Below are 25,858 nucleotides of genomic sequence, written 5' to 3' on the forward strand. Positions count from 1 at the left end.
TCCTAACAAACCATACATCAATGGAAAGCTTATTTATTCAGCTTTCATATGATGTATAAATCTCAATTTTGAAAAATTTATCCTTATGACTGGTTTTGTAGTCCAGGGTCACATTTTTTAAAATAAATAAATAAATAAAAACTAACCCCAAACTTTTGAAGGATAGTGTATACCAAGTTATTCTTAAGCTAAGTAAGCCATGTTTGAAAAAATGTGAACCTATTTATCTTCTAACACAGATATTTTGATGTGTTGTGTCTTTTTCCCTTCACCATAACCTTCTTCCAGAGAGTAAAACGTAGTGTCTCCATGAAAACGAAGAGGATGAGAAAGTCCCCTAAATCTTTTTCCAAACCCTATAAGTACCAGGAGCCAAAACAGGCTAAAAAGTTAGCACCTAAGAAGAAGAGATATGGATACCTGCCACCGCCAACAAGAAAAGCCATTCTAGGGGTAATAGTACAAGCGTAGCTCATGTCAGAACCCATCAAGATCTCTCTTTCGGTGAGGGAAACCTCTGATGCTAGTCTGAGCGTGCCGTCCGCCCCATTTCTCTAGGTGCCGTCCTCGTGGATCCAGCCTGTAACGCTTGTGGAACTGCTTGAACTGTGTTAATTCCTCCTTTCTTATCTTCTTCTTCTTCTTTTCTTCTCACTTTGAAACTGCTATAGCCTAACAATGTAGATGGGGAATACTATACAGACAGTGAACTTGACTACGGAACAGTAGATGCTTCCAAAACTCAGTCTTCTGTCGCAACCACTGGACCAAACCAGGTAATCATTTGATTATATATTATGATGGTAGGGCGAATAAAATGTGGGACAGAATGGGGAAAAATCCAGGAGCACGTATGACGAGGAAGTATTTGATTTGAAATGACAAAAACAAAACAATTCATGGCAATTGTTCTGTGTTTTTCGACTCTGGGACTGTCACCACAAGGGAACTGTTTTATCCAACAACATAAAGCTGATAAAACCGGCAAGTTCTAAATTTAGCCAATCCACTTCCTGTGATGTTTTCCAGTCTGAAACGTTGAACATGTTTTGAATATCAAGTAGATATTTCTCAGTGGATTGCCATGCAGCTGGTTTCTGTTCTGTCATTTCAGCTTTCTGTTGTGGATATCAATGATATTTAAGGCTGTATTTAAGAAAAAATCTGCAATTTATGGACGTTCAACCATCCGATCTAAATTTAAAGCAGTGAACTGATCAACCAGCTAAGTGAAAATTATATATGTTTGTCTTTTTGGCTTAAGTTTTGGAATTGGTTGCTTAAATGTTGACTGGTTGCCCATTTTCTAGCCCTAACTATCATTGAGAAGATAGCACGTCCCATTCCAAACAGTTCCCTCAGTAAGTGACCCAAATATGTGGACCTTTGAAAAAGAAACAAAAGATAATAGCATTCGTTCCTGGTGTATTCTGGTTGAAAAGTTCTGGCTCTAGTTATCAGAACTATATATTCAACAGAATTGAACTCTTTCACAGCCATATAGATGTATTTACAGGGTGGTTCTACAGTAAGTTTATGTTGGATATTAAAGACACATTATAAGTGTAGGTGTGTTTTTTCTCAAATTAAATGCAGTAAGAAATGTCTAAATGCCCCTTGTGCTAGATTTTCAGTATTGAAATAAAAACTGGTGTTCCTTGACAATTTTTTTATGGTTATGTACTAAAACATACCGTAAATCTTGACTGTTGTAATCAAATGCAGAGTCAGACTTTTACAATATGATCTGTTCCTGCATTTGATCACATCATTAATGCATTAGTGTGTGTATTTGTAATCATGGTAGTGTCATTTCAGACTTGTGTCATTTATTTCTGTCTTCTTTTTTTCACCTCTATACATAATTTAACTTTACCATTATGTTTATTGTGGAAAAAAGACAGGAATATCCCAAAGTCTATCATAGACTTATATGTGTGATTATTAAATATGTAAAAATAATGCCTTTTTTAATTATAAAGTTAACACTTTATTTGTCCCTCTGCAAATAACACACAAAAATTCCCCCGAAAATTTAACAGATTTAGAAATGTTTTACAGTAAGTGTTGAAATATACTTTTTAAAATCTCATTTGCGTGTATTTCTATGAGATCACATTATAAATGTGCATTACTGATTATATCGGTCCATTACTGTAACTTGTACAATGTTGTGATTTACTTAACCAGATTTAATTTGCGCCTTAAATTCTCATCTCACCATTTATCCAAATCCTCGAATCCAATTCAAATCAACTGATATATTTCCACTGAACGGGACTAAGAAGTGTTATCTTGTTGCTGCCCAAAAATTATATACTATTCTTAATAAATATTTCTCATTCAATTAATTTTGCTCCTGCTTTGCATTAGATACAGTAGTATTTGCTTTAACTGCTTAACTAACATCCATCTTCCCTCCGTTGCTCGAACTCCCTTCCCCTCCGCCCGGCCGCATTGCTTGGGTATAATAAGGCTGTGGAAGAGGAAGTTTTCGGTGACTATGTCACTGAGACGGCCCAGGCTGGTCTGGATCTGACTGCTGCCCCAGAAGCAGCGCTGCCCAGAGGCACCGCCGACCCCGTCGGAGTGGACGCGTATGACTTTAAGGAGTATGATCTTAAGGAATATGATGTGACTGGGCTTGACAAAAATCAATATGAGTATGGGGCGTACGATGAGTTTGGCAATGTGGCTCCAAATCCTACGTCCAATTATGAGGACAGTTTCGGGCCAGGGGTTGCCGCCGAAACCGACATCGCTGAAACAGAAGTGACGTCGGACGTAAGTATTGGCCCCCCAAATGAGGGTGTCATCCAGCACTCGGACTGTTGGATATGGGAATCTAGCATGCATTGTTGGCTTTGTAGTGCACTATTTTGCATGGGGTCCAATCATTTTTTCTGTTTGCTGTGTTGGTTTATACTAATCTGCACTGCACTTCTTCCTCTTGTCCGTATTGGTTTTCTCTCACTCACGTCTCTGTGTATGACAGATCATATAGATTCACAGATCACTTACATGCACACTCTCATACCAACTGTGGTTTGAACTCTCTGACTGTCAGCACCTTATTGCCCATATCGCCCTGGGATACGGCAATTACCCCATACCACAGACCCAGCTGTCTGTTCAGACACACCTTTCTCCACCTCCACCCCCTTAAGAAGCTCATACTTCCCCTCCGTCAAAAACTCCAGTACCTGTATCTTACAGCCCACATGAGCTAAGGTTTGACGGCATCAGATCCTGTCCGTTACATCGCTGGTTACACACTTCCCATCTTGTTAATCTCAGAGAGATTAACATTATGAATTTAGGGTCACACTTTAGTTTGGGGACCAATTCTCACTGTTAACTATGACTTTTGCCTCAATAAACTGCTAATTTAATTGTTAGCAATAGTTGTTAAGTTTAGGAATGGGGTTGAATTGAGGAATCTAACATTTGGTCATGCAGAATAATCATTAATGTGTGTTTTATAAGTTCTAATAAACAGCCAATATGCTAGTAATATGCATGCTAATATGCAACTAGTTAATAGTGAGAATTGGTCCTTAAAATAAAGTGTTACCAAATTTAGCATTTTTCCTTAAGCTTTCATATTCATGTGTATTTTCACACCTCATATACTCTGCACCAGCAATAACCCTAATGGTCTATCTATCTATCATCTATCTATCTATCTATCTATCTATCTATCTATCTGTCTATCTGTCTGTCTGTCTGTCTGTCTGTACTCTCTACGTTATCTATAGTTCTGTCGGTCTATCTATCATTTGTTGTGTCTAACCTCTGTTGTATGTTTGCAGTTGGGTGGTGGTGCTGCTCTGGGTCAGAAGGGAGAAAAAGGAGAACCTGCAGTGATTGAGCCGGTGAGTGAAAAGCGAATTCTGGGCATTCATCACCTTGGGAACAATACTGAGATTAGTTTATAAATATTCATTTAGTAATTTGATGCTGTAATCTTTTCTGGTCAGTTTGTTTTATTCTGGCTTTGTTGTGATTCGTAGGGAATGCTGATTGAAGGACCTGCTGGACCACCTGGACCTGCTGTAAGTTACCTGCATTTTTGTCTGCGTCAGTTGTAAAATGCAATATTCAACCAAAGTGTTCTAGCAATTTTTTTTAAAGTCTAAAATCTTTTGGTAATTGGGTCATCATCGTTGTGTTCCAGTTTGTGTGTTTATTCAATTTTCATTTTGTCTTCAGGGTCTTCCAGGCCCTCCAGGTTTACATGGCCCCCCTGGTTCAGCCGGAGATCCTGGTGACAGGGTAAAAATTTGTTCCAGTCTTTGACTCCAGGCTATGTTTACTTATGACGACCACAGGTATTTTCAGAGCATTAACAAGGTTTAGTTAAGGTTTAGGACTTGATCTTTCTTTTGTCATATTTAGTTTCACAGAAATTTAATTTGTCAAAAAATCAACAGTGATTAAGTGGGAAAAGAGACATGTCAAATGAAATCTGTGATGAACATAATGAGACACAGGCTAGGCTAGAGACAAACTTGTGTGCTAAGCAAGAAAGGCTTAGTAAACCCAGTCTGACTTTAGTAAACCGCAAGACCGCATGAAAATGTGTCAGTAAACAAAACATAATGCTGATTTATTCTGAACAGGGTCATGGCAGATTCCTGACCCTGAGGGCACATTTACACCCTCTCTGACACATTTAGTTTTCAGATGTGAAACCCTGAGTTGCTTTATTTAGAAACACAGATTAAAGCAAGTTAACGTTCCCAGATGATGAATTGCAGTAATTCACGTTACTTCAGAATGAGCAGTCATTGTTCAGTGGGCACATTTCTGATTAAACGCAGCACGTTACCCTCAATCTATTTCTGTATGCAAAATACACCCATTGCTCACAAAAAAACATCTTCTTCCTTAATGAGGATATAATTATCATTACAAATTCCCAAACCAACTCCAAAGTCTGTCTGGAGTTCTGATGTTAGGTTGTGTTGTGGATATTACATGTCTATGTATTCCACACTCTTTAACAGAACTGCACACACACAAGAATGCTAATGATGAAACTAAGTAAATTATTTGCATCAGAATATCATTCAGTTGTAGACCAATACAGTTCATTTTACAAGTGAAAATAAAGAAAAGACCATTTAAACAGAAGACTGTTAAAGCACAAATAGCAATGAAATGCATATCAACAAAATGTGGGATCTTGAGTACTTCCTGTTAATGGTTTTATCAAACTAAGACCTGTACACTTCAGGATGGCATGTAATATTGTTTATTAGTGTTATTTAACATAACCTGCCGAGCTATTATTGTAGCAAAAAATGAAACAGTGTGATAATTTGCTGTGATTGGACTTGGTGGAGACAACAGGGATCCATCTGGACAGGCATATGAAGTGTTGTTTAGATAAAAGTATTTGTTACACAGTGATATCCCCCTGTGCTCATGAGCTAGAAAATGAATACAATCAGTATCTTAAAAATAGACAACTTCACTAAAGGTTAATGGAAGTGAGAGGGCCTCTCTATTTTCTGTTCGATCCCCCTCCCTTTCTCATTCCTGTCTTGGCATTCTCTTACCTGTGTGTTGTCAAGTCGAGAAGTGTCAAATTACTGATATATCCCGTCTCTCTTTCTCTCCCACTCTTCCTGCTTCCTCAGGGTCCTTCCGGCCGTGCTGGTCTTCCCGGAGCGGATGGCTTGCCAGGCCCCCCTGGTACTATGCTGATGCTGCCAGTAAGACCCCTAAATCCACCAAAAATCTTTGCAGATCTGTCCAGCCTATTTTGCACATCAGTTTCATGCTTGTATTCAGCAATAATGCATACATGAAAACAACTACAACAAACTTGCTTAGAATATATGATTGTGCAGTAGCTTGAAAAGTATTAAAAACAAATTAAATATCCCTTTGGTGCGTTTGCATATGTAAGTTGAAAATCAAGGAAATATATGATGATATAAAAAAAAACTAAATATAATGACTACATTCTTTACTTAGACTTCGTTGTTGTGAAGTAGTTAGAGGTTTGGAAAAACATCTAAATCCTAATTACATATTCGTAATGCTGCATTTCATATAGTTTTTACAGTATAGTAAATTATAATATGAAGGGTAACACATACTGATACATAAATGAAAATAATGACTGCATACTTTACTTCTTTAAAGCTTTATTCTTTAGTACTTTGCAAATGTATTGAAAATCTAAATCTTAATTAAAGATTCCAAATGTAGCATTTCATAGTTGTTTAATGTAGTATTTTAATATATTTTTGGTGTATTTTAGAATAAAGTGTTATACCTAATAAGAATACATGCCTGAAAATAATGACTGCATACTTCACTTCTTTAGAGCATATTGTTGTTTAGCATTTTTCAAAAGTACTGAAAATCCTAACTAAATATTCAGAATGTCGCTTTTTGTGTTTGATTCACTTGATATTTATAGTAAAGTATACTATAGAATGAAGTATTATGCATAATGATAATAAATAAATGAAAATATCTAGTAATTTATAGTATAAATAAAGTATAAATTTAGTCGTTTTTGAAAGGATTGAAACGGATCTAAATCATTATGAAATATTTAGAATATTTCATTTTGTATTTGAGTAACTATAATATAATATAGTATGGTATGTTATAATGATACATACAGTATATGAAAATAATGACTGCATACTTCACTTCTTTAGAGCATATTGTTTAGTAAATTGCTAAAGTATTTGCTTTTCATTTGATTACCTAATAATATTTACAATATAGCATAATATAGTATTTAGTGTTTTATGTAATGACGCTATAAAATGAAAATAATGATTGCATATTTCACTTCTTTACAGCATATTGTGTAGGAGTATTGAAAACCACCTTAATCCTAATTAAATGTTCATAATATGCTTTTCAGATTTGATTTACTTAGTATTTCCAGTATAGTACAGTATAAAGTGTTATATGACTGCAAGCTTCCCTTCGTTAGAGCATATTGTTGTTTAGTAGTTTTCAAAAAATTTTTAAATACTATCTAATTCCTAATTAAATATTCAAAATATTGCTTTTTGTTTTGGATTGACTCAATATTTATAGTGTTGGATTTGAAGTGTTTTTCTAAATGAAAATGATAATAATGAATACTCTGTTCATGTTTGACAGTTCCGGTTTGGCGGTGATGGGGAAAAGGGTCCAGTGGTGTCGGCTCAGGAGGCCCAGGCTCAGGCCATTCTCTCTCAGGCCAGGGTGAGTATGAAAAGCTTCACCCAGCTGTTTGCTGAGGGGGAGGTGGGGGACTCTTGACTGTTTGTAGGGAAGAGGTGGGGTGGTAGGTCACAGGGTGGGGAGGGGATTTGCTCCGGCCTTGTTTGCACTAAAACAAGAGTGAAACGGAGCAGCACAGGCTGCTTTGACTCATGCGGAGAGACTAGTTAAAAATATTAGCAAGGTTCACGACCCGCAGGATGGCGACCCGACAGGTGCTGCAGATTAGTGCTCAGATCTGTCCTTGACAAATGCAGGCACCGCCCCTCCTCCTCTGGCTGAGGGGAGTAGATGTCTGACAATTCTTGTATATGTTTGATGATATTTTGGTGATTTTGATTCTTTGGTTTGTTTTCGCAGCTCGCCATGAGAGGTACATCAGGTCCAATGGGTCTCACTGGACGATCTGGCCCAGTGGTGAGTTTCAGTGACCCCATGACCTCTGCAAAAGTCCCACCCAATCAGCTTTCCAATCAGAGTTTTACTAACTGAAAATCAGAGCAATGCAATTTAATGCAGTGATTCAAATTTCATCGCTATTAATATGCAAAACACCATCACTGTCCTGTATATTTTATATATGTAAAATATTTTGAACATCTCAAATCATCCCAACAAATGTCCTCTATGAGAAGACACATATTGGGCTCCAAAATGTCTCTAATGGGTAGAGAGGCAAGGTTGCGGTTGTCTTGGTTAACTAAGAAACATTTGCATTGCCTGAATTATAATAAACCTAAACTGAAATAGAATAAAATATAAAATCTTACTATTTCAGGTAGTTGCCAAGGCATTTTCACTTATTTTAACTTGATGTACTGAAATTAAAATGAATGTAAACATTTTATACTTATAGACTAAAAACTAAAAATGAAAAACAACTAAATTGCTAAAACTTTAAATAAACTTTAAATGAAAACACAAAACATTCAAATAAAAATTAAACCAAAATATTATTAAAAAATAACACTCACTAACACTGGACCAGGTAAACACGATGGGCCGGTGAACTCACGCCAAGAAATTATCCTACTTAGATGCGACCAAACTAATGACAAAATACCTAAAATAAGCATTTGAGAAGTGAAAACCACAGCCATGCCATGTCATACTTATCTTACGTCACTGATTGAGCATGAAATGAGTGGTGGGAATTTAAGAGAGACTTTGAAATCATAATCTTTATTTAAGAAAAGAACACAGCTGCTGTTTAATGGCTAGCTGGGAATCCTTAGAGCTGTCATTTAAACAGCAGACATATGAGAATCTTCAAGTTTCCAAATGGTTCCTTACAGTAGGGTGTACTTTTAGGAATAAATGCAAAATTCAACTCTCAAATTATCTTTGAAATCAGTTAGAAAAAACTAGGACAGTCTGTCTGGAATAGCAGCAATTTCAAAATCAACAGTTTCTTTTCTAAGTATTCTGCTTCATGTGGTGCGATGCGAAAGAAACAGCACAATTCCCTAAAGTAAAGTGCAATAACTACATCTTTAAACAAGTCCAAGCCATTATGTCAACTACATTAACTTTTATTCAGGGCTTATTTGGATTCTCTGGGTGAGTGAAGATCAGGAATAGTATATGCTGTGAAATATTGCCACCTGCTGTTTCTTTGTATACAGTATAGTGCAGGCATTTCAATCTTTTCTGTATCTGTTAAAAACATGTTGGTTTGGTCTAGTCTTGGTCTAATACATCTCTCTCTGGTGTCAATCACATTCAGGGTCTTCCAGGAGCTCCTGGGCTGAAGGGAGATAGTGGAGACCCTGGTCATCAGGTAAGATAAAGCATTTCTCACCACCAAAGGTCATCCTACCTAATTATCTACTTACTTAATCATTTATCTTTCCACCATAGGGTCCGAGGGGTATCCAAGGCCCACCAGGGCAAATGGGAAAATCTGGCAAGAGAGTAAGATATTTCTCTTTATTTTTCACATGGACAAAAGATGATTATGTTTTGCTTTCATTCGAATCTTTGAGTCTTTAGCATATGGACACATAATAGTCATATCTTCTCTGATCTTTCTGTGACAGGGTCGTGCTGGAACCGACGGGGCCCGTGGAATGCCTGGAGAATCTGGATCTAAGGTTCAAGAAAAAATTCTCACCCACATATATGTGATATGCTATAATGTACATATAAATATATCGTTTGAATTTTTTACCTCATCTTCTTCTCAGGGTGACAGAGGTTTTGATGGGCTTCCAGGTCTGCCTGGTGAGAAGGGACACAGGGTGAGTATGAACGCATACAAATCAATTCGACAAATGCAATAGAATAAGAGTAAATGACCAGGGCTATCTAGAGGAGCTTTTGAAATGTAGATGAAGAGATTCACAGCAATTTTCCAGCTTATGCTAATTACTCAATTATCTCCTAGATGCAACTCCTATAAGATTTTGGCAAAGGTAACTCTGTATATTATGGTAAAATAAAATAAAATAAAATAAAATAAAACATCTCTGTTGTGCTGAAGCTCAGAACACTTTTTTAATAACTTTCATTACAAACATTAATAATTAACATTAATAACTTTGACATTGACACATATTGTAGATTATTATCCCAGTGCTATTGATTAGCATTTTTTTTTATTTAACAAAATTTCGATTTCTTTACAATGACTGTTAATACCATGAGTAAAAAAAAAAAAAAAAAAAAAAAAAAAATTAATAATAATAATAACAATAGTAGGTGTAGGTACTGTAATAGGCACCAAAATTTAAAAAAAAAATTTTTTTAAAGCAACACAAATTTTACCCCCTTACTGTACATCGGAAACAAGGACATCAAACACACAACATTAGCTGACAGTGTTGTTCTTCATTGTATTAAGGCTAATAATAAATAATGATACAGAGAAGAATCATGAGCTCTTCCGAGGTGAAATTAAGAGCCTTCTACTCTGGAAACTTTACAGTAGGGTATTTCCAGCCTTTTCCCATGTAAACACAGGTAATAATTATAGGATCCAAAATGACTCCCTAGATCACTTTCAAGCCAAGGTGAAATGATTATATATTAAGTTGGATGTAATAAAGTATGATGCTTCCTGTCTGTCTCTTTCTGACAGGGTGAGAACGGTCCTCCTGGTCCCTCTGGACCTCTTGGAGAGGACGGACCAAGGGTAAATGCTTTTCTGAATCACCTGTAGAAAAAAAAACCGTCCTTCTTATCATTTCATTGTTTCAGCTATTAGAATAATCATATTCTCTTCACTTCTTTCTCCTTTACAGGGAGAAGATGGAGAGATTGGACAAAGAGGACTTGCTGGTGAGAGTGTAAGTGTGTCCCACCTTGTGTATTTTTTATTTTTTTTTAGGTCCACAGGGCCCCATCGGACCACCTGGAGAAAAAGTAAGTCTCTTGTGGTTTTCATCCGTATAATTCTCAGGAGTCCCTTTGAACAGAAAGAGACCAAAAAGAAAGATTTTGAAACATACTGTGGTGATGTAAACTTTTGTTCTTTATGATTACACAGGCCTCCATATATATATATATTAGTGCTGTCAAACGATTAATCATGATTAATCGCATCCAAAATAAAAGTTTCTGTTTACATAATATATGTGTGAGTACTGTGTATATTTACTATTTATATATAAATACAGATACATGCATGTATATATATAAGAAAAATATTTTACGTTTATATATTAAATATATTTATATATTATATTATTTATATGAATATAAATATATACATGTAAATACATGTAAATATTTTCAAAATATATGCTGTATGTGTGTGTCTTTATATATACATAATATAAAGTATTTATTTAAGTTATTAATCACGTATATTTGTATTTCTTGCTCTTTTGCTTTGGTTACATAAATAAATGCAAAATGAGCTTCAGTGCAGGATAGATGTGAGCCGAGCATGCATTTATTTCTGTAGCATTTCATTTTTCTTAAGTTCATGATTCAGTGCATGTTATTGCCTGTAGGGCATCTATGGTCTTAGAAATTCTTCTTAATCCAATCGAAGATCTTTTTCTCTGTCTCTTCATACAGGGTCCTCAGGGAAGGTCTGGTTTGCCTGGATTGCCTGGCGCAGACGGACCTCCTGTAAGTATCAGTGATACTGATATATCAAGTGATTCATGTCTGCTAAACTACTGATAGGTGATGAATGAAACATATTTCACAGCCCTTTGTCTATAACTCTGGCAAAGACCATAACCGATTCTCTATCTTCTTACATATTTTGCTTGCTGACATAATTGATACTATAGAAGCATCATAGCAAAGATGTATGTTGAATATGCAACTCAAGTGATTTAAAACAGCAAACTTTGAGAACTATAGCTAATGTCACACACTAGACATATATGTCTCTTGCCTGTCACCTTATACTAATTATCTCTCTTTATTTTATAGGGACATCCTGGTAAAGAGGGTCCTGCTGGAGAGAAAGGAGCTTTGGTAAGGAAACAATTTTAGGGAGCATTTATGCAGAATGTATACTGGTCGATCAGTTTTCTATATGTATTATCATTATTTTATGGATTAGTAATAAAAAATGTATTTACTTTTGTGATGATGCTAATGCCAGGCAGCTAAAAAAGCAGCAAAAATTTGCTAATCCAAATTGTTCTCGGAGGTAAATGTGTCTTGGAGAGTATTTAGTCTTGATCTTTTAGCTGTTTGACCAATAAAACCTCAAAAAAGTAATATTTTGGTTTTCTTCTTTCAGATTTAGAAAACATTGTTTGAAAGTATCTGATCAGTATGTTTAGCTATAAACCTCTTGCAAGGTTACCTCAGCCACAGATATTCGTTCTTCGCCGCACACATTTCATCATTTTTCAATGTTGTCACTTTCAGGGCCAGTCCGGTCCCCAGGGCCCCATCGGCTATCCTGGCCCTCGCGGTGTGAAGGTAAAGCATTTTTTTGTATTTGATAGAGATTTATTGGTGTTTTGTTGAGTTTGTGATCTTTGCTTGATCACATGCTCTCTGTCTTACAGGGTGCTGATGGCGTTCGTGGACTGAAGGGAGGCAAAGGAGAGAAGGTATGCAAAAATCCACATCTTTTTTGAATGACGCTGCTAGAAGATGATGCTTGCACTAAGAATCATTGCAGTGGCACTTACTGGTCACTAAATCTGCATAAAAAGAATATAGCCACTACACGTTCTCTCCTCTTAAACATCATGTCATAAGTGCAGTTTAATCATGCAGAGAGAGTGTCATAACACTTATTCCAGACAAAATCACTCCATCACTATTAAGTACTTCCAGAGCCACACAAACCTCTTCTTTCCCCTTCTCAAAAACCATCAACCATCATTGAAACGAATACTAATCAGATTGCAGTCGGCTGTAATTTAGCAATGTAGAAAAAAAATGTTTGAGAATGACACTCAACTGATGGTGGGATTGATACTGTAGTGCCAGCATAACAAGACTGAGTATGTAGCCGTGTCCATATCCAAATAAATAAGGCATTAGTTAAGTTGACAATGCTGTCAGGTGGTCACAAAGTTGCATAATGCATCTTGCACATGCAGGCGAGAGATTTAGACTGATATTTGGTGACAGAGAATGAGAATTCAATCATAAATCAACACTATGAACCATAATAGTCAGCATACCTTTAGCTGCTAGCTCTTCTTTTAGCCGTTAGCACACATTTAGTCAAGTGCCGTCAGGTGATCACAAAGTTGCATAATGCATCATGCATCAAGATTGAGACTGATTAAATGAGAATTCAATCATAGATCAACACTCTGTATCATAAGCTGTTAGCTTGCTTTTTTCTTGCTGTGCCGTTAGCACACATTTAGCTAAGTGTATTTCAGCTGTTGCTCACTCTTACCACAGTTTTGGTCTAATTTATTCCATACACACAATATTGTAACTTCTAGACTGAATGAAATCATTGAAAGTGTTGCAGTACTGCATTTTTGTCAGCAGATGGAGATCTAGTACAATGTTAAAGAATTAATGGTGCTGTGTTTATATGCAGAAGCTATAGCTTCATCACTCTATATGTTTTCCCTAATGTCTCATCCTACTTTTCAGGGCGAGGATGGTTTCCCGGGTTTCAAGGGAGACATGGGTCTCAAAGGCGATAGGGTAAATAAACATCAAATAAACTTGCTGGCTTCAAGCCCATGCTAATTTAACCCAAGAAGAGCTGCACTGATTTTTTCTGTGCATGTTTAGGGTGAGCTTGGATTGGCCGGACCCAGAGGTGAGGATGGACCAGAGGGTCCGAAGGGTCGTGCAGGTCCCAATGGTGAATCTGGAGCCCTGGGACCTGCTGGAGAAAAGGTTCGCTGCTTGTTGATTACGGATTACCGTTATTAGTTGATTACTGAGGCACGGGGTGTCAGGAAGTGATGCAGAGTTTGTGTTTGGAATATTAATATCAAATGAGATGTTTGTTTGTCCAGAGATGTTCTTGCACTAATGATCCTTGGCTTGTTTTCCACCAGGGCAAACTTGGTGTTCCGGGATTACCCGGCTATCCAGGACGTCAAGGACCAAAGGTATGCACTTAAATTGAACATGACACCTGTACCTGCATCACGATTGTTTCACTTGTGAGCTAAACAACAACTTGGCTCATTAGCATGAACTAATGCCCTCCTGAGAATGCATTATGCATGCTGCACCGAGTGAGGCTTTTTTAAAATGAGCAGCTCATGCCAGGATTGTTCCCTGTGCTGTTGGGGATGCTGGTCACGCAGGCAGCGAGAAGAAGTCGGAGCACAGATGCCTGTGTCAGACCTCAGCGCCTTTCATCAACAACAGCATCAGCTGTAGCAGCAGTACCCAATCTGGCTCAAGCCAGCCCCAAGCTAGACCTTAAGTGGCTTTGGAGGTTTGGAGATCTTCTATGACAAACATTGGTGTCATTACAGGCACCTAGTTGGTACAATTAGGAAGACTCTTGAGTTTTCAGTTCACAATTTGATACATTGCTTGGTAAATGTATATGGAGTGCACTTCAGTCATTTAAAATTTATAATCAGTATTTTTTTGTCCTAAAACATCCTAAAATATAAGATATTAATACTTGTTTATTTAAATAAAAATATATTCTTACACTCCTGGAAGATTTTTGCTATGAACGCACTGTTTCTGCATCCAAAACTGTGTACTTTCCGAATATGAATAGATAGTTTAATGAAGTTAAATTTGAAACTTAATTTTCAACTATTAATGAAAACTCCATAATCAGAAAAAGATATTATAAAGACAACAATGCCAAATTCTGAAAATATTAACATTTATTTATTATTAACATGAATTAATTTGGATTATTTTTATTTTAGAATATGTACTTTCAGACTATGATACATAGTACATTAAGTTAAACTTAAAATCTAATTTTTAACCACTGATGAAAGCTATTTTGGGAATAATTTTGGGAATGCCATTAAAAAGATATTATTAAGCCAACAATGTCAAATTCTGTAAATGTATTTATTTTTTATTAACATGATTTTATTTAATTTGTGTGTTAGGCTGTCAAAACCTGTTTGTTTGCATGTCCCGATGTACTTGACACAAGCTTAACCAATGGCGTGAGTTTTTGTTTGTCAAACCAATGACAGACAGAGGGAGTGTTCAGGGAAACCTCATTCCCTATTTTTGCAGTAGCCAATAGTGGAGGAGAAATTGAATTTTTCACCTTTAAAGCTTATCATGAATTTGTTTGAATAAGATGGAATAAAGCCCAGTCCTAGCGGAGGTGCTGACTCCGTTGGTAGATTTATGGTCTCATAAATCCGCTCCTATTTAGGAGCATTAACGAACGACAGACAAGTGATGTGATTACAAGCACTTTGACATGCCATCATCTCTGGAATGGATTCAAACAGCCTGCCAACTCTCAAATTATCATGAAGTGCACTTTTGAAGACCAGCCATCACTGTCTGAGTGGTTACTGGCGTCAGAGTTGTGGCATTTTTTTATAGAGTGTCATTGCTTGTTCGTCAATGTCTCACCTTTACAGTTTCATAATATCCTTTGTGGTAAATCAAACCTGATTTCTCCAGGAGGCCTGGCCTTAAAATGAATGTGTAAAATAATGTATTGATTTTCTTTCTTGAATGCTTATTCCGCTGTCAGGATTGAGGAACGTGGGTAAGCTGTTTTTAATTTACTGCATTGAAAATGAGAGAAAGAAACAGACAAGAAGTGCGAATGAGAGCAATTAAGGCCCAATCCCAATTCTATTTTATACCCCTTCCCCTTCCCCTACCCCTCCGCCTACCCCTTGTCCCTTGAAACAGAATGTCAAGGGGTAGGGGTGAAAATATTCCCCTAAGAATTGGGACACCACTACTATACGTCACACGTCATCATACGTAGTCTAGCTCCTACACACACCTATACTGGTGTGCATTAGAGCCTTTAATTACCGTTCTATATTAATGCGCTGCTTATTGACAGACACACACACACATTAGATATCGCGCAGCTTCCACATCCAGGAGCAAAGAAACTTGTCAACGCTGCCCCACGACTTTTATTAATAACAGTTTAAATACTGAATCGCTACATTATATTTTCCAGCAATGAGAGGATAAAATCGCTGTTTTTAAGTAAACTCTAAAAAGAGAAACGCACAGACGCGCATACACGCAACTTTCATCTCTCGCTCTCTCGCTCTCTCTCTCTCTCTCTCACTCTCGAATTGGCAATATTTGAGGAAAGGGTTTAGCGATTTCTAATTATTGGGGGGACTAACCAAAAGAGAATCGAGACACCCCTACCCCTTTACGTGAACGCACGAAACGGAGGGCTAGGGGAAAGGGGAAGGGCTAAGGGGTAGAATTGGGATTGGGCCTAAGACTCATCAGTTGTGACTCTTAATCTTAACTCTGTTTGGTTGTTTATCTGACTGAGTGGCCATTTGTTTTCGTCCAGCATCTGTTGTTTCAGTTGATTATATCGTCCTCTGTCCTCGGTGGACCCCGTTGTATTTCCACACTGACAAGCAATCCCTTCCCGAAGCTCTCCTGCGCTTAGTCTTGTGCAAACAAAACAAGGAAACTGATAATCGAGATTGGCCTTGTTTATCTTGGGATATATCATACGCATTCAAAGTCTATCTTACAACCGCTGAATTATTCTGAGAAAAAAGCTTGCCAACAATGGGGACAAAGCAGTCTCACAGCTATTTAAAACTCTACAGTGGAAGTAGCAAAGCCAAGGATGCTAATGCTAACAGATTGTAATGGCATTTAACTGTCGGAATCAGTAGGAGAGTCGGGACTCTTGGAGTTCATACCTCGTTAATATGCAGGTCCTGCCGCCTTCTCTTCCTCCCTTAAGTCTTTTTCTTTGATTTGCAGGGTTCGACCGGTTTCCCCGGATTCCCAGGAGCCAATGGAGAGAAAGGAGGCAGGGTGAGATGGATTCTTCCAACCTGCTTTGTGTGAAGTGCACACTGCATTATAACAAACATATGAAAAAGGCTGATTGATTCCTTTTATGAAAGGAATTGTATGATGACTTTGTACAAAAACACGGACACGAATCAATATGTGACTACAAAAGCTGCTGGAACAATTGTGTTCATGGTGATTCAACGACAATCACGCATCTGGAAAACTATTCACTTGCAGAAAGTGGGCAAAAGTGTGTGAATATGTTGGGTCAAAGGTCATCTGAATGTACTTACCTTTACACTCACCTCACAGTTACCTTTACATGTATATTGTTACTTAGGCTACTACATTTACATTTGCCTTTGCATTTATCTTCACACTTAGACAAAATTTACCTTTACATTTAAGGCTGATTTACATGGTATGCAGTAAAATTGAGGTAGTTTCATTCAAATTTGATCCACCTGTTAAAATGAGACCTGTTAAATTGAATCCTGATTGAAATTATCCAGTGCCTGATTAGATATCACTTTGTTACAAAATCACTTTGTTCTATTTAATAGTATATTACCAAAGAAGACTGAATTCAACATTATTCTTGTTGTTGTTGTTGTTGTTTAGTTAGCTTTCCTTTTTCAAGCTACCATTCAGTGTACTAGCTTAGCAGGTTGATCAGGTTATCACATAAGCTAATTCTGTTTTTAAATGACATTTTATTTTGCTTACTTTTATTAGCTATTAATTGCATCACCAAAATTACCTCATTTAGAGAGTTAGCAGGATGTTTTCTCTCGTTAGTATATTAAGTTAGTATATCGTATATATAGTATATCGTTAGTGTGTGTAGTTATACAAATTCTAATCAATACGTCAAAAAAACATGGTTACTACACTTTTACTATAATAAAACCATGGTTAATTTTTGAAAGGGTAAAGCACCAATAAGAGTGATACCTGTACCAATACAAATAGCCTACCAGTACAGCTGCCTTGCTAGATGCAAGTTAAGTGATTTCTTAACTAATATACAGTGGGTACGGAAAGTATTCAGACCCCCTTAAATTTTTCACTCTTTGTTATATTGCAGCCATTTGCTAAAATCATTTAAGTTAATTTTTTTTCCTCATTAATGTACACACAGCACCCCATATTGACAGAAAAACACAGAATTGTTGACATCTTTGCAGATTTATTAAAAAAGAAATTTAAGGGGGTCTGAATACTTTCCGTACCCACTGTATTTGCCTAACTAGTAGAAATTCAGTAATTCCTCACAGTAGATGGAAATTACAATACATCCTGACTGAAATCCAGAATAATCATGGAGCAAAAAGCGCTATTGCTCTGCATACTGTACATCACACTCCTCAAACCCCTATGTTGCATGAAAAGGGTAAATTGTGCTGACTATCACTAAGGAAAACTAATCGAAAATTTCCCTCGAGAGACCCTCACCGAATAATTCAATGGAAATCGCTCTCACTTGTAAACAAACCTTGAGTTTGTCTAATGTTGTTCATGGGAAACCTATTAGCAAAAGCAACTTTGCCCTAAACGTTTATGATTATTCATAACTAAATGTCAGGTTAGCTGCTATTTTTCCAAGTGTTTGGATCCTGCCCATGAGCAGAGAGCAAAATGACAGTGTACTGTATGTGTGTATGTTTGTGTGCTTCTAATACACCTACACCTCATCTGAAACAAATATTGCCATGGCTCCCAGAAATCCTAGGGGAAGGTATCCAATGCTTGTTTTCCCCCATACACACTGCCATCTCATCTTGGCAAATAGAACGGCAGCAACTGCAATGATTGGATTTGCTTTGTGTAGCTATTGAATTCACCCTCAATTTTTACCACACTCATTTTTCTTCTTTCTTTTCAAAGGGAGTTGCAGGGAAACCCGGTCCAAGAGGTCAAAGAGGTCCGACGGTATGTACTGCTTCAGCACTTCCCCCTTCCATTTTGACTTAATTTTGCTTTATTTAATTATGCAAGTCACCAAGCCCTAAATATGCTGATTTTTTTAGGGTCCCCGTGGTGCACGCGGTGCCAGAGGCCCAACAGGAAAGCCAGGCCCTAAGGTACTACTTCCCTCAGACTTTGATTTTGTCAATCACTTCCGTTGCACAGTTCTTATGCTTTCCTCTCTCATTATCCAACAGGGCACAGCAGGCAACGACGGTCCACCTGGCCCACCCGGCGAGAGAGTAAGTGCCACCCAGAATGCATTGCAGCAAACATTTTTATCCCATCATACTATCTACAGTGAGATGGTGTACGGCTTGAGGCGCTCAGAGAGGGTGCTTTTGCAGGAAGCGCAGTGAGGATTAGCTCAGCATGTGGGTGTACTCCAGATAAGAGGACTTACCACCAGACCTGTGTTTTCGTCTGGAAGCTATTATAGATTTATGAAGAGCTCTTGAGCATTAGACCACTGGAAGGCTGTTGTCCAAGGCTCACATCACTCGAAATCTAATGTTGTGCTGTTTATTTCTGCTGTGAAATCCTGTTCTCGTTTCTTCCTCTATTTTTCAGTGTTTTCCTGTTTATTTATTCCGTTTCTCAGTTGGAATCTGAAGGATTTCTTTTAAGCATTTCAAAAGTCTGTTGACTTTACCTACATTGCGCTTAGTTTCAGCTTGTAATGTTTTATTAAAATTTTGTTATCGTGAGTATTTATAAATTCTGCTTCCTTCCTTGGACTTTTATTGAGATTATAAGACATAAGATCAGGTCAGATAAAGATTCACTTCTTCTAGTTCACATTTCAGATTCTGATATTGCCATTAAACAATCTGCACTGCATTGTTACCTTATTTTGACGTAAAACAGCAGACTTTTCACCTATTTTTTTCCTGTCTTTTCCAGGGACCTCAAGGGCCCCAGGGTCCCGTTGGTTTTTCAGGACCAAAGGGCCCTCCTGTAAGTACCTGTTTATCTATACTGTTTTAGATGCTGACAAATGTGACATTTACAATATATTTCATCTTGTTCTGTGTTTTAGGGACCACCTGGAAAGGATGGGCTGCCCGGTCACCCTGGCCAGCGGGGAGAGACTGTAAGTGTTTCCGATCACTCACACTTGTAGATCACCTAAATAGCCTAAGCGATAACCTATAGCAGACATCACTGATCCATCCAGCAAGAGTGTGTTCAGGGACTGAATGAGCCCACTTCCTCTGAGTTATGTGTAAATCTGAAGGAGTTATGGATGTTCTGTCTGATCCAGGCAGAGGCTTTATTAATGACATGACCCTGTAGGAGATGCTTGTTTATCACATTTAAGAGCAATAAACTTAGTGTGAATTACTGCAACTACATTTTGCCTGTGAAATTGTGTCATATAAAATCCAGTGGGTCCACCAATAGATGGTTGCTTTTCAGGCAGTAAGTGATTTTTTCCCCCTAGGGTTTCCAAGGCAAAACTGGCCCACCAGGACCTGGAGGTGTTGTCGGACCACAGGTAGGTGTTTATGTTTTTGCATATTATACATATTATTTGAGATAAGCACAAGGATTTGCCTATTAATCTCACAAATATGTCTATAATGGCTTGAAAGGGTCCAACAGGAGAAACCGGCCCTATTGGTGAGAGAGGACATCCTGGACCCCCTGGACCCCCCGGAGAGCAAGGTCTTCCAGGTGCTGGTGGAAAAGAAGGTGCAAAGGTGAATGAGGTTCATGTTTACATGACGTTCAGCCAAATAGAATATATGGAGGGCAAGTACAAACAGAAAATAATTGATTGTCTTGTTATCAATAGTTAAGCTAAATTTCAAACCTTTCTTATTGGAAAACTACATAATGTAACGACAAAAACAAAAAGTGCCCAGCAGGCAAGGTCAAACAGAACTAAAAATTATTGATTATGACCCCCAGTTATTATTTCTTTAGGACAAAAGAGCCAGTGGAGATCAATTTGTTGACCAACAACTCGTTCTGTCCAAGTGTATCCCAGTTTTCCAGAGCTATAACATCCGTACTGTGGAGAATTGTTGAATTCCCTTTCTAAATAGAGTCTAAATTGTTAGTAGACGTGGCTTTTAAAAGCTGAACTGAATTTCTCTGAGTGTCCAACCCTCCTGTCTCGGTTTCAATTTCTGCCACTCCTAAACGGAGACACTTTAATCAGCTTGATCGGCCCACTTCAGACTGGCTGTCAGATGTGAGTGAACACCCCGGAGGCAGAGTATGCTGCCGCAATCTGAGCGGTCAGACTCACGGTCTTTCTGCAGTCATTTTCCTGATTTAGCTCGTTTGTTTCCTCGTCTTATTAGCTGAATATGACACTTTCAGTGGCCCAATAAAAATGCAGAGACACTGAGGTCAAGTGGAGATCGTCTTTCAAATGGCTAAAACAGTGTTAATCTTTCTAGCAATTTTAAATCTCAAAATTCACTCTTGAGTGCCTCAGGCAGGCCTGTCTGATTGCAGTTTACTGTTCGAAGGCACTTGTTGGCCCCTCAAGACACTTTAGTATTCTTAATACTTGTTTTAGGTAGGCTTGTTTTAATTGTGCTGAGATATTAACTGTGTCTAAAACTCTATGAACAACAATTTATTTGAAGCTACCAATAATGTATCGTTCAATCAATTGTGCTGTTTTTGATTGAAGACTTGCTGAGCATAAGAACCAAGAACATTAAAACAATCTATTTAACGCCAACATTTGAATGGTAGTGTTCAAAATTTTGTCTTTCAGTTGCAATTAGCGTAATTAACATCAGTTGGACATATTAACATATTGAATGTGTTTAAATGTTCTTTTCATAAAATCCTTCCAGGTTCCTATTGAAAGTGACGTGACATGTGGCCAAGTATGGTGACCCATACTTGGAATTAGTGCTCTGCATTTAACCCATCCAAAGTGCACACACACAGCAGTGAACACATACACACCGTGAACACACACCCGGAGCAGTTCCAGCTTGATTCCCCCAAAAATGTGGTCTAAAAACTTTCTTGGGCCTGCAAATTTTAGTTTCTGTTTGTCAGACCAAATTAAGATAGATGGATTGTTCGAAAAATCTGTTTGAGAACATGTTTCATTATATAAAATTTACACACTTCAGTTTTAATCATGCTGTGGAGTCAGAGATATTAATTGAATCGACCTGCCAGCGCTGCCGACGGTGGAATTTGAAGCTAGCAATAATTCAGGATCATTTCATCAGTTCAGAGCTCATTAACATCAGCTGAGAATTAATTTTGTGTAAATTTTCTGTTCATTATATTTGAAGTTCAATAAAGTATTCAATTGCCAACTGTCTGTCCACAGGGAGATCCAGGTCCTCCGGGCAGTCCAGGAAAAGACGGTCCTCCGGGACTGAGAGGGTTCCCAGGAGAGAGAGGTCTTCCTGGAGTGACAGTAAGATCATGCTCCCATCGTGAATAAATCACTGCAATAAATCCTCCTAATCTTAGAGGTAGACAGAGAGTTAGACAGCAGCCCTGGCTCATTACATCCACAGAATTGGACTTCCATACACTCCACGAAGACTTTAATAGGGCATATAACCCCTAAAAAAGCTAACTTTGTATTGTTTAAGGCGGCGATACATTATGCTAATTTGACTGCGTTCACGTTTTTCCCTTTCCCACCTTTTGAAGAGGCTGGGTTGTTGTCTTTTATATGTATTATCTGCCCAGAGAATGATTTAATTGAAAATGTTGCCAATTAGATTTTGGGAGACGAGGTTGTTTGTTCATTGTTGATGTCTGATCTCAAGGTCAGTGGCAGAGACTGGCTCTTCGTGCACTGCCTGATTGTTTTCTACTGGGGCAATTTTTTTCCTCTCTCTTAGGACAGCAACAGTCATTACCGAGACCACCGTGTGTGTCTGCCCTTTAGAGAGGCAATCTCAAGCCCTCACTCACAAGACACAATGGCACCTCCATGAGACCTGAGACACACACACAGATGCACCTATAAAGATGTTCATGAAACAACTACATGATATTTTATATTAGTTTCATATTAGTATATAAACATAGTTTATGGGACCAAAAGTTATTTTACTCTACATGGATTCACAAATCTCCTCACATATACACACATGAGAGCTTTTGTCAGCTCTTTGATTTTTACTGTGCCCCAGTTGACAACTGTCCTGTGAGAGAAAAAGGGGCCAGTAAATATCAATCGGGTAGAGGCAGAACCAGCAGGCAGTCGAGTTCTGTGGATTTCTCTCTCATATGGGAGATTAATGAACTATACAAGTGCCAATTAGTTAACTATACAAGTGCCAAAAAGGACAAAAAGTGCCATAAAAAGGGGGCCATACAACTTGTGCACTATATTTCAAGTGAGAAACAGATTGAAATTTGTCATAATCTACCTGTGTGACAACTCTTGAACCAAATAAGGTGTCCATGGAACAGGTTGGATGTGAATAACATAAAATGTCATTGGTATGACTTCAGAAGATGGAGAATTTGGAATAAAGAATACATATGGACTGTTTATAGTGCTTTAAGGTTCTTTTTTGCCCTTTTTGGGACCTGACAGCAAATCTTTGTAAAGGTTCTTTCAAAGTGAGGGTTTTTAGCAACATGAGGGTAAGTATTTTAATTTTTTGGTTAGCTATTCCCTTTAATAAAAAGCTTACAATACTGATGGTGAAATCTGAGAGCTGCTTGAGACCACCATATCTCTGGATTTATTAATGAAATTGCAGAATAGGAGTTCATAGGAATTCATTAGAGCATTATCTCAGGATTTTGTGTTCCAGGTAATATTTGAAGCAGTTAAGTTTATGAGCAAGAAAAAGAGCAGAAATAGAGTAATTATGAGCATGGGCTGAAGGTAATAGTTCTTCTAAAAATGATAGATAGAAATTTTGTCATCTCAAAAATCCTTTACCCTCATGTCGTTCCAAACTCTTTCTTTGTTTCATGTAATATCTAAGGAGAATTTTTCAAAACAATATCACTTTTGCACTACATTCCAAGTTTTCTGAAGCCATACAATAGCTTAAGAAAAAGTCTGAAATTTAAGCTGCAGTTCTCAAATATCTTTCACACTTCCATAGATTCAAACTTAGCACAAAAGATGCCTAAAACTAGGTTTAATGTCAATAATGTAGGCAAACACCATTGGTTTTCATACATCATGACTGGCCACAACACATGAAAGAACCGAAGTTTGAAAAAGCACAACCACAAACACTTTCAGTGTGGATTCTCAAAAGCTTTCAATGTGAAATCTCCATTATGTGTTGATCATATTGTGTAGGTAGATTTGTTTGCTCAGGCACAGTGCACTAAAACCTACAGTACATGTTTTTATCTGGCTTTGAGCATCAATAGATGATGTGTTGGATAATGCTCAAGAGAAAATAATGAATTCTGACACTTTGATATGAACCTTCTTGTTAGGCCTATTTACTCACTCATATTTTGTTCTTCTGCAGGGTTCACCAGGTTTGAAAGGAGCCGAGGGCCCTCAGGGCCCCCCTGGTCCTGTTGTAAGTACTCTGTTTCCATGGTTTCCCATCATTCATTGCGAGTAGCTCATTCTCCCAGAAGCAACATTCAATATTTAGGAGTCTGAGAGGGTTGAGGGAGTGGTCAGGAAGATCTAAGGCTCAAAAACACCATTAAGGATTTTAAAAGTGTTCTTCACTACCGAACACACGCACAAACAAAGAAGAGTGGACCGCTGATTCATACTCTCAATAAACGAGAGATACCGAAGCAAACAGTGCCCACAGTGCCTCATGCAGTGGCATTAGTTAACACTAGAGGGTGTGATGTTGACCACCAGAGTGTCTCGAGATAAATTCACAGCACTGGTTTGTAATTACCTCGTCTTGACATTTTATACCATAGCTGTTTCATTAGATTTTATGTGACGGGCATGATGCTGAATGTCCTCAAGAGTTTCTCGAATTAAAACCACATTCTTTTCTTCACTGATTCATTTCTCTTAAGGAAAAAAAAGATAAGTATTGTCACCCTATAATTGCTCTTTTTCAGGCGTTGACAGTGTGATGCCAGATTAGAATGGATGGATGAAAATTCATTGAGGAGTTTTACATTCAGCTGTGTCAGTCCAATAAAGGATACATTTGCATTTGTATGAAGATGCAGGGGTCTACAAATTAAACCATGTTTAGAAAGAGAGATAAGAAGTCTAAGGGCATGTTCGCCCACTAGTAGGAGCAGATTTGGCACCCAACAGGAAGTTTTTTGTTCTTTCAACAGCTTGTGCCAATGTGATCATCCACACTCTGTTGAATAGAAGCATTTTGCACTTGCCATAACACATTACAGAGGTTTGGGCCGTTTCATCCACATGTGTTGAAGACCCTGTGCAATGATTTAATTAGCAGTGCTTGCAAAAAAAAGATCACTATCAGGTGCACTTTGGTGCATAAACTGTCCCGCATGGTTTGTACCATGGATATGATATGATACCACAAATTTATCAGCTTGTTGAGGAAAGTTGTGGGACTTATGATTTTTAAATAAGTGCGAAAGCCCTACATTAAGAACACTCAGAACACTTTAGCAACCACATAGCAACATCCTAACATCCACATAGCAACATGTAAAAAAACTGAGAACTCCTTAGCACCTACATAGCAACATGTTAAAAACCAAATAGCAACACCCTGACTTTAGCCAAAGTCTCTTTAAGACAAGTCATGGCCATCTTTGAAACGCCTCTCAGGCATGCAAGTGCAACTCCTATCTCTTTGAATGGGGAAACATCAAATTCTACAAAACTGTTCACTAAGCTTACGATTAAATTTTATATTTGAAATCACCAAAGAAATCTGACAACAACTGTGTCATAAATGTTGTTTCTTTTCCTCAAATAGCGTTATAAAAGGCTTATTTTTCAGGCAAGATCAGCCAGTGCGCATGCGCAGTCCTAAGCGCACGTCTCAGAGCGCTGATTGTTTCTATAGCAACTGGGACTTCTAACGGCAGCTGCAGTGACGTGCTGACTTTACCGATTAGCAATTGGCTCTTTCATTCAGAAGGCGGGGCTTCCTGCGATTGAGCGGCCATATTGAGCATTGCATTTTTCCCCATTCAAAACTATACGAGTGACATGTCTTGGGTATTCTATAGTCTTTGCTTTAGCATAATAACGTTAAAAACCATCAATACACCTCAGCAACTGCATGGCAACAGACTAACATTCTCACAGTAACATGTTAAAAACACTCAGAACTCCTTAGCAACCACATACTGTATCAAAGCCTTAACATCACTATAACATAGTAACATGTTAAAAACATTC

The 25,858-nt window shown here is 37.8% G+C and overlaps 1 protein-coding gene across 1 annotated transcript in view; it reads left to right on the plus strand.

The window, feature by feature from the left end:
• LOC107757695 (collagen alpha-1(XI) chain-like) overlaps positions 1-25,858 on the plus strand; it is a 66,997-nt gene that overhangs the window by 17,796 nt on the left and 23,343 nt on the right. The window contains exons 7-38 of the mRNA XM_016575250.1: positions 672-776; positions 2,476-2,784; positions 3,813-3,875; positions 4,014-4,055; positions 4,213-4,275; positions 5,646-5,720; positions 7,141-7,224; positions 7,603-7,659; positions 8,969-9,022; positions 9,103-9,156; positions 9,282-9,335; positions 9,429-9,482; positions 10,322-10,375; positions 10,485-10,521; positions 10,571-10,605; positions 11,266-11,319; positions 11,632-11,676; positions 12,079-12,132; positions 12,222-12,266; positions 13,279-13,332; positions 13,423-13,530; positions 13,695-13,748; positions 16,567-16,620; positions 18,490-18,534; positions 18,633-18,686; positions 18,768-18,812; positions 19,474-19,527; positions 19,610-19,663; positions 20,015-20,068; positions 20,166-20,273; positions 21,884-21,973; positions 24,018-24,071. Of these exons, the coding sequence (XP_016430736.1) occupies positions 672-776; positions 2,476-2,784; positions 3,813-3,875; positions 4,014-4,055; positions 4,213-4,275; positions 5,646-5,720; positions 7,141-7,224; positions 7,603-7,659; positions 8,969-9,022; positions 9,103-9,156; positions 9,282-9,335; positions 9,429-9,482; positions 10,322-10,375; positions 10,485-10,521; positions 10,571-10,605; positions 11,266-11,319; positions 11,632-11,676; positions 12,079-12,132; positions 12,222-12,266; positions 13,279-13,332; positions 13,423-13,530; positions 13,695-13,748; positions 16,567-16,620; positions 18,490-18,534; positions 18,633-18,686; positions 18,768-18,812; positions 19,474-19,527; positions 19,610-19,663; positions 20,015-20,068; positions 20,166-20,273; positions 21,884-21,973; positions 24,018-24,071 (2,166 nt within the window). The remainder of the gene's footprint in view (positions 1-671; positions 777-2,475; positions 2,785-3,812; positions 3,876-4,013; positions 4,056-4,212; positions 4,276-5,645; positions 5,721-7,140; positions 7,225-7,602; positions 7,660-8,968; positions 9,023-9,102; positions 9,157-9,281; positions 9,336-9,428; positions 9,483-10,321; positions 10,376-10,484; positions 10,522-10,570; positions 10,606-11,265; positions 11,320-11,631; positions 11,677-12,078; positions 12,133-12,221; positions 12,267-13,278; positions 13,333-13,422; positions 13,531-13,694; positions 13,749-16,566; positions 16,621-18,489; positions 18,535-18,632; positions 18,687-18,767; positions 18,813-19,473; positions 19,528-19,609; positions 19,664-20,014; positions 20,069-20,165; positions 20,274-21,883; positions 21,974-24,017; positions 24,072-25,858) is intronic.

The sequence above is a fragment of the Sinocyclocheilus rhinocerous genome, unplaced genomic scaffold, assembly GCF_001515625.1.
Source record: "Sinocyclocheilus rhinocerous isolate Xijiao unplaced genomic scaffold, SAMN03320098_v1.1 scaffold1374, whole genome shotgun sequence".
Classification (NCBI taxonomy): Eukaryota; Metazoa; Chordata; class Actinopteri; order Cypriniformes; family Cyprinidae; genus Sinocyclocheilus; species Sinocyclocheilus rhinocerous.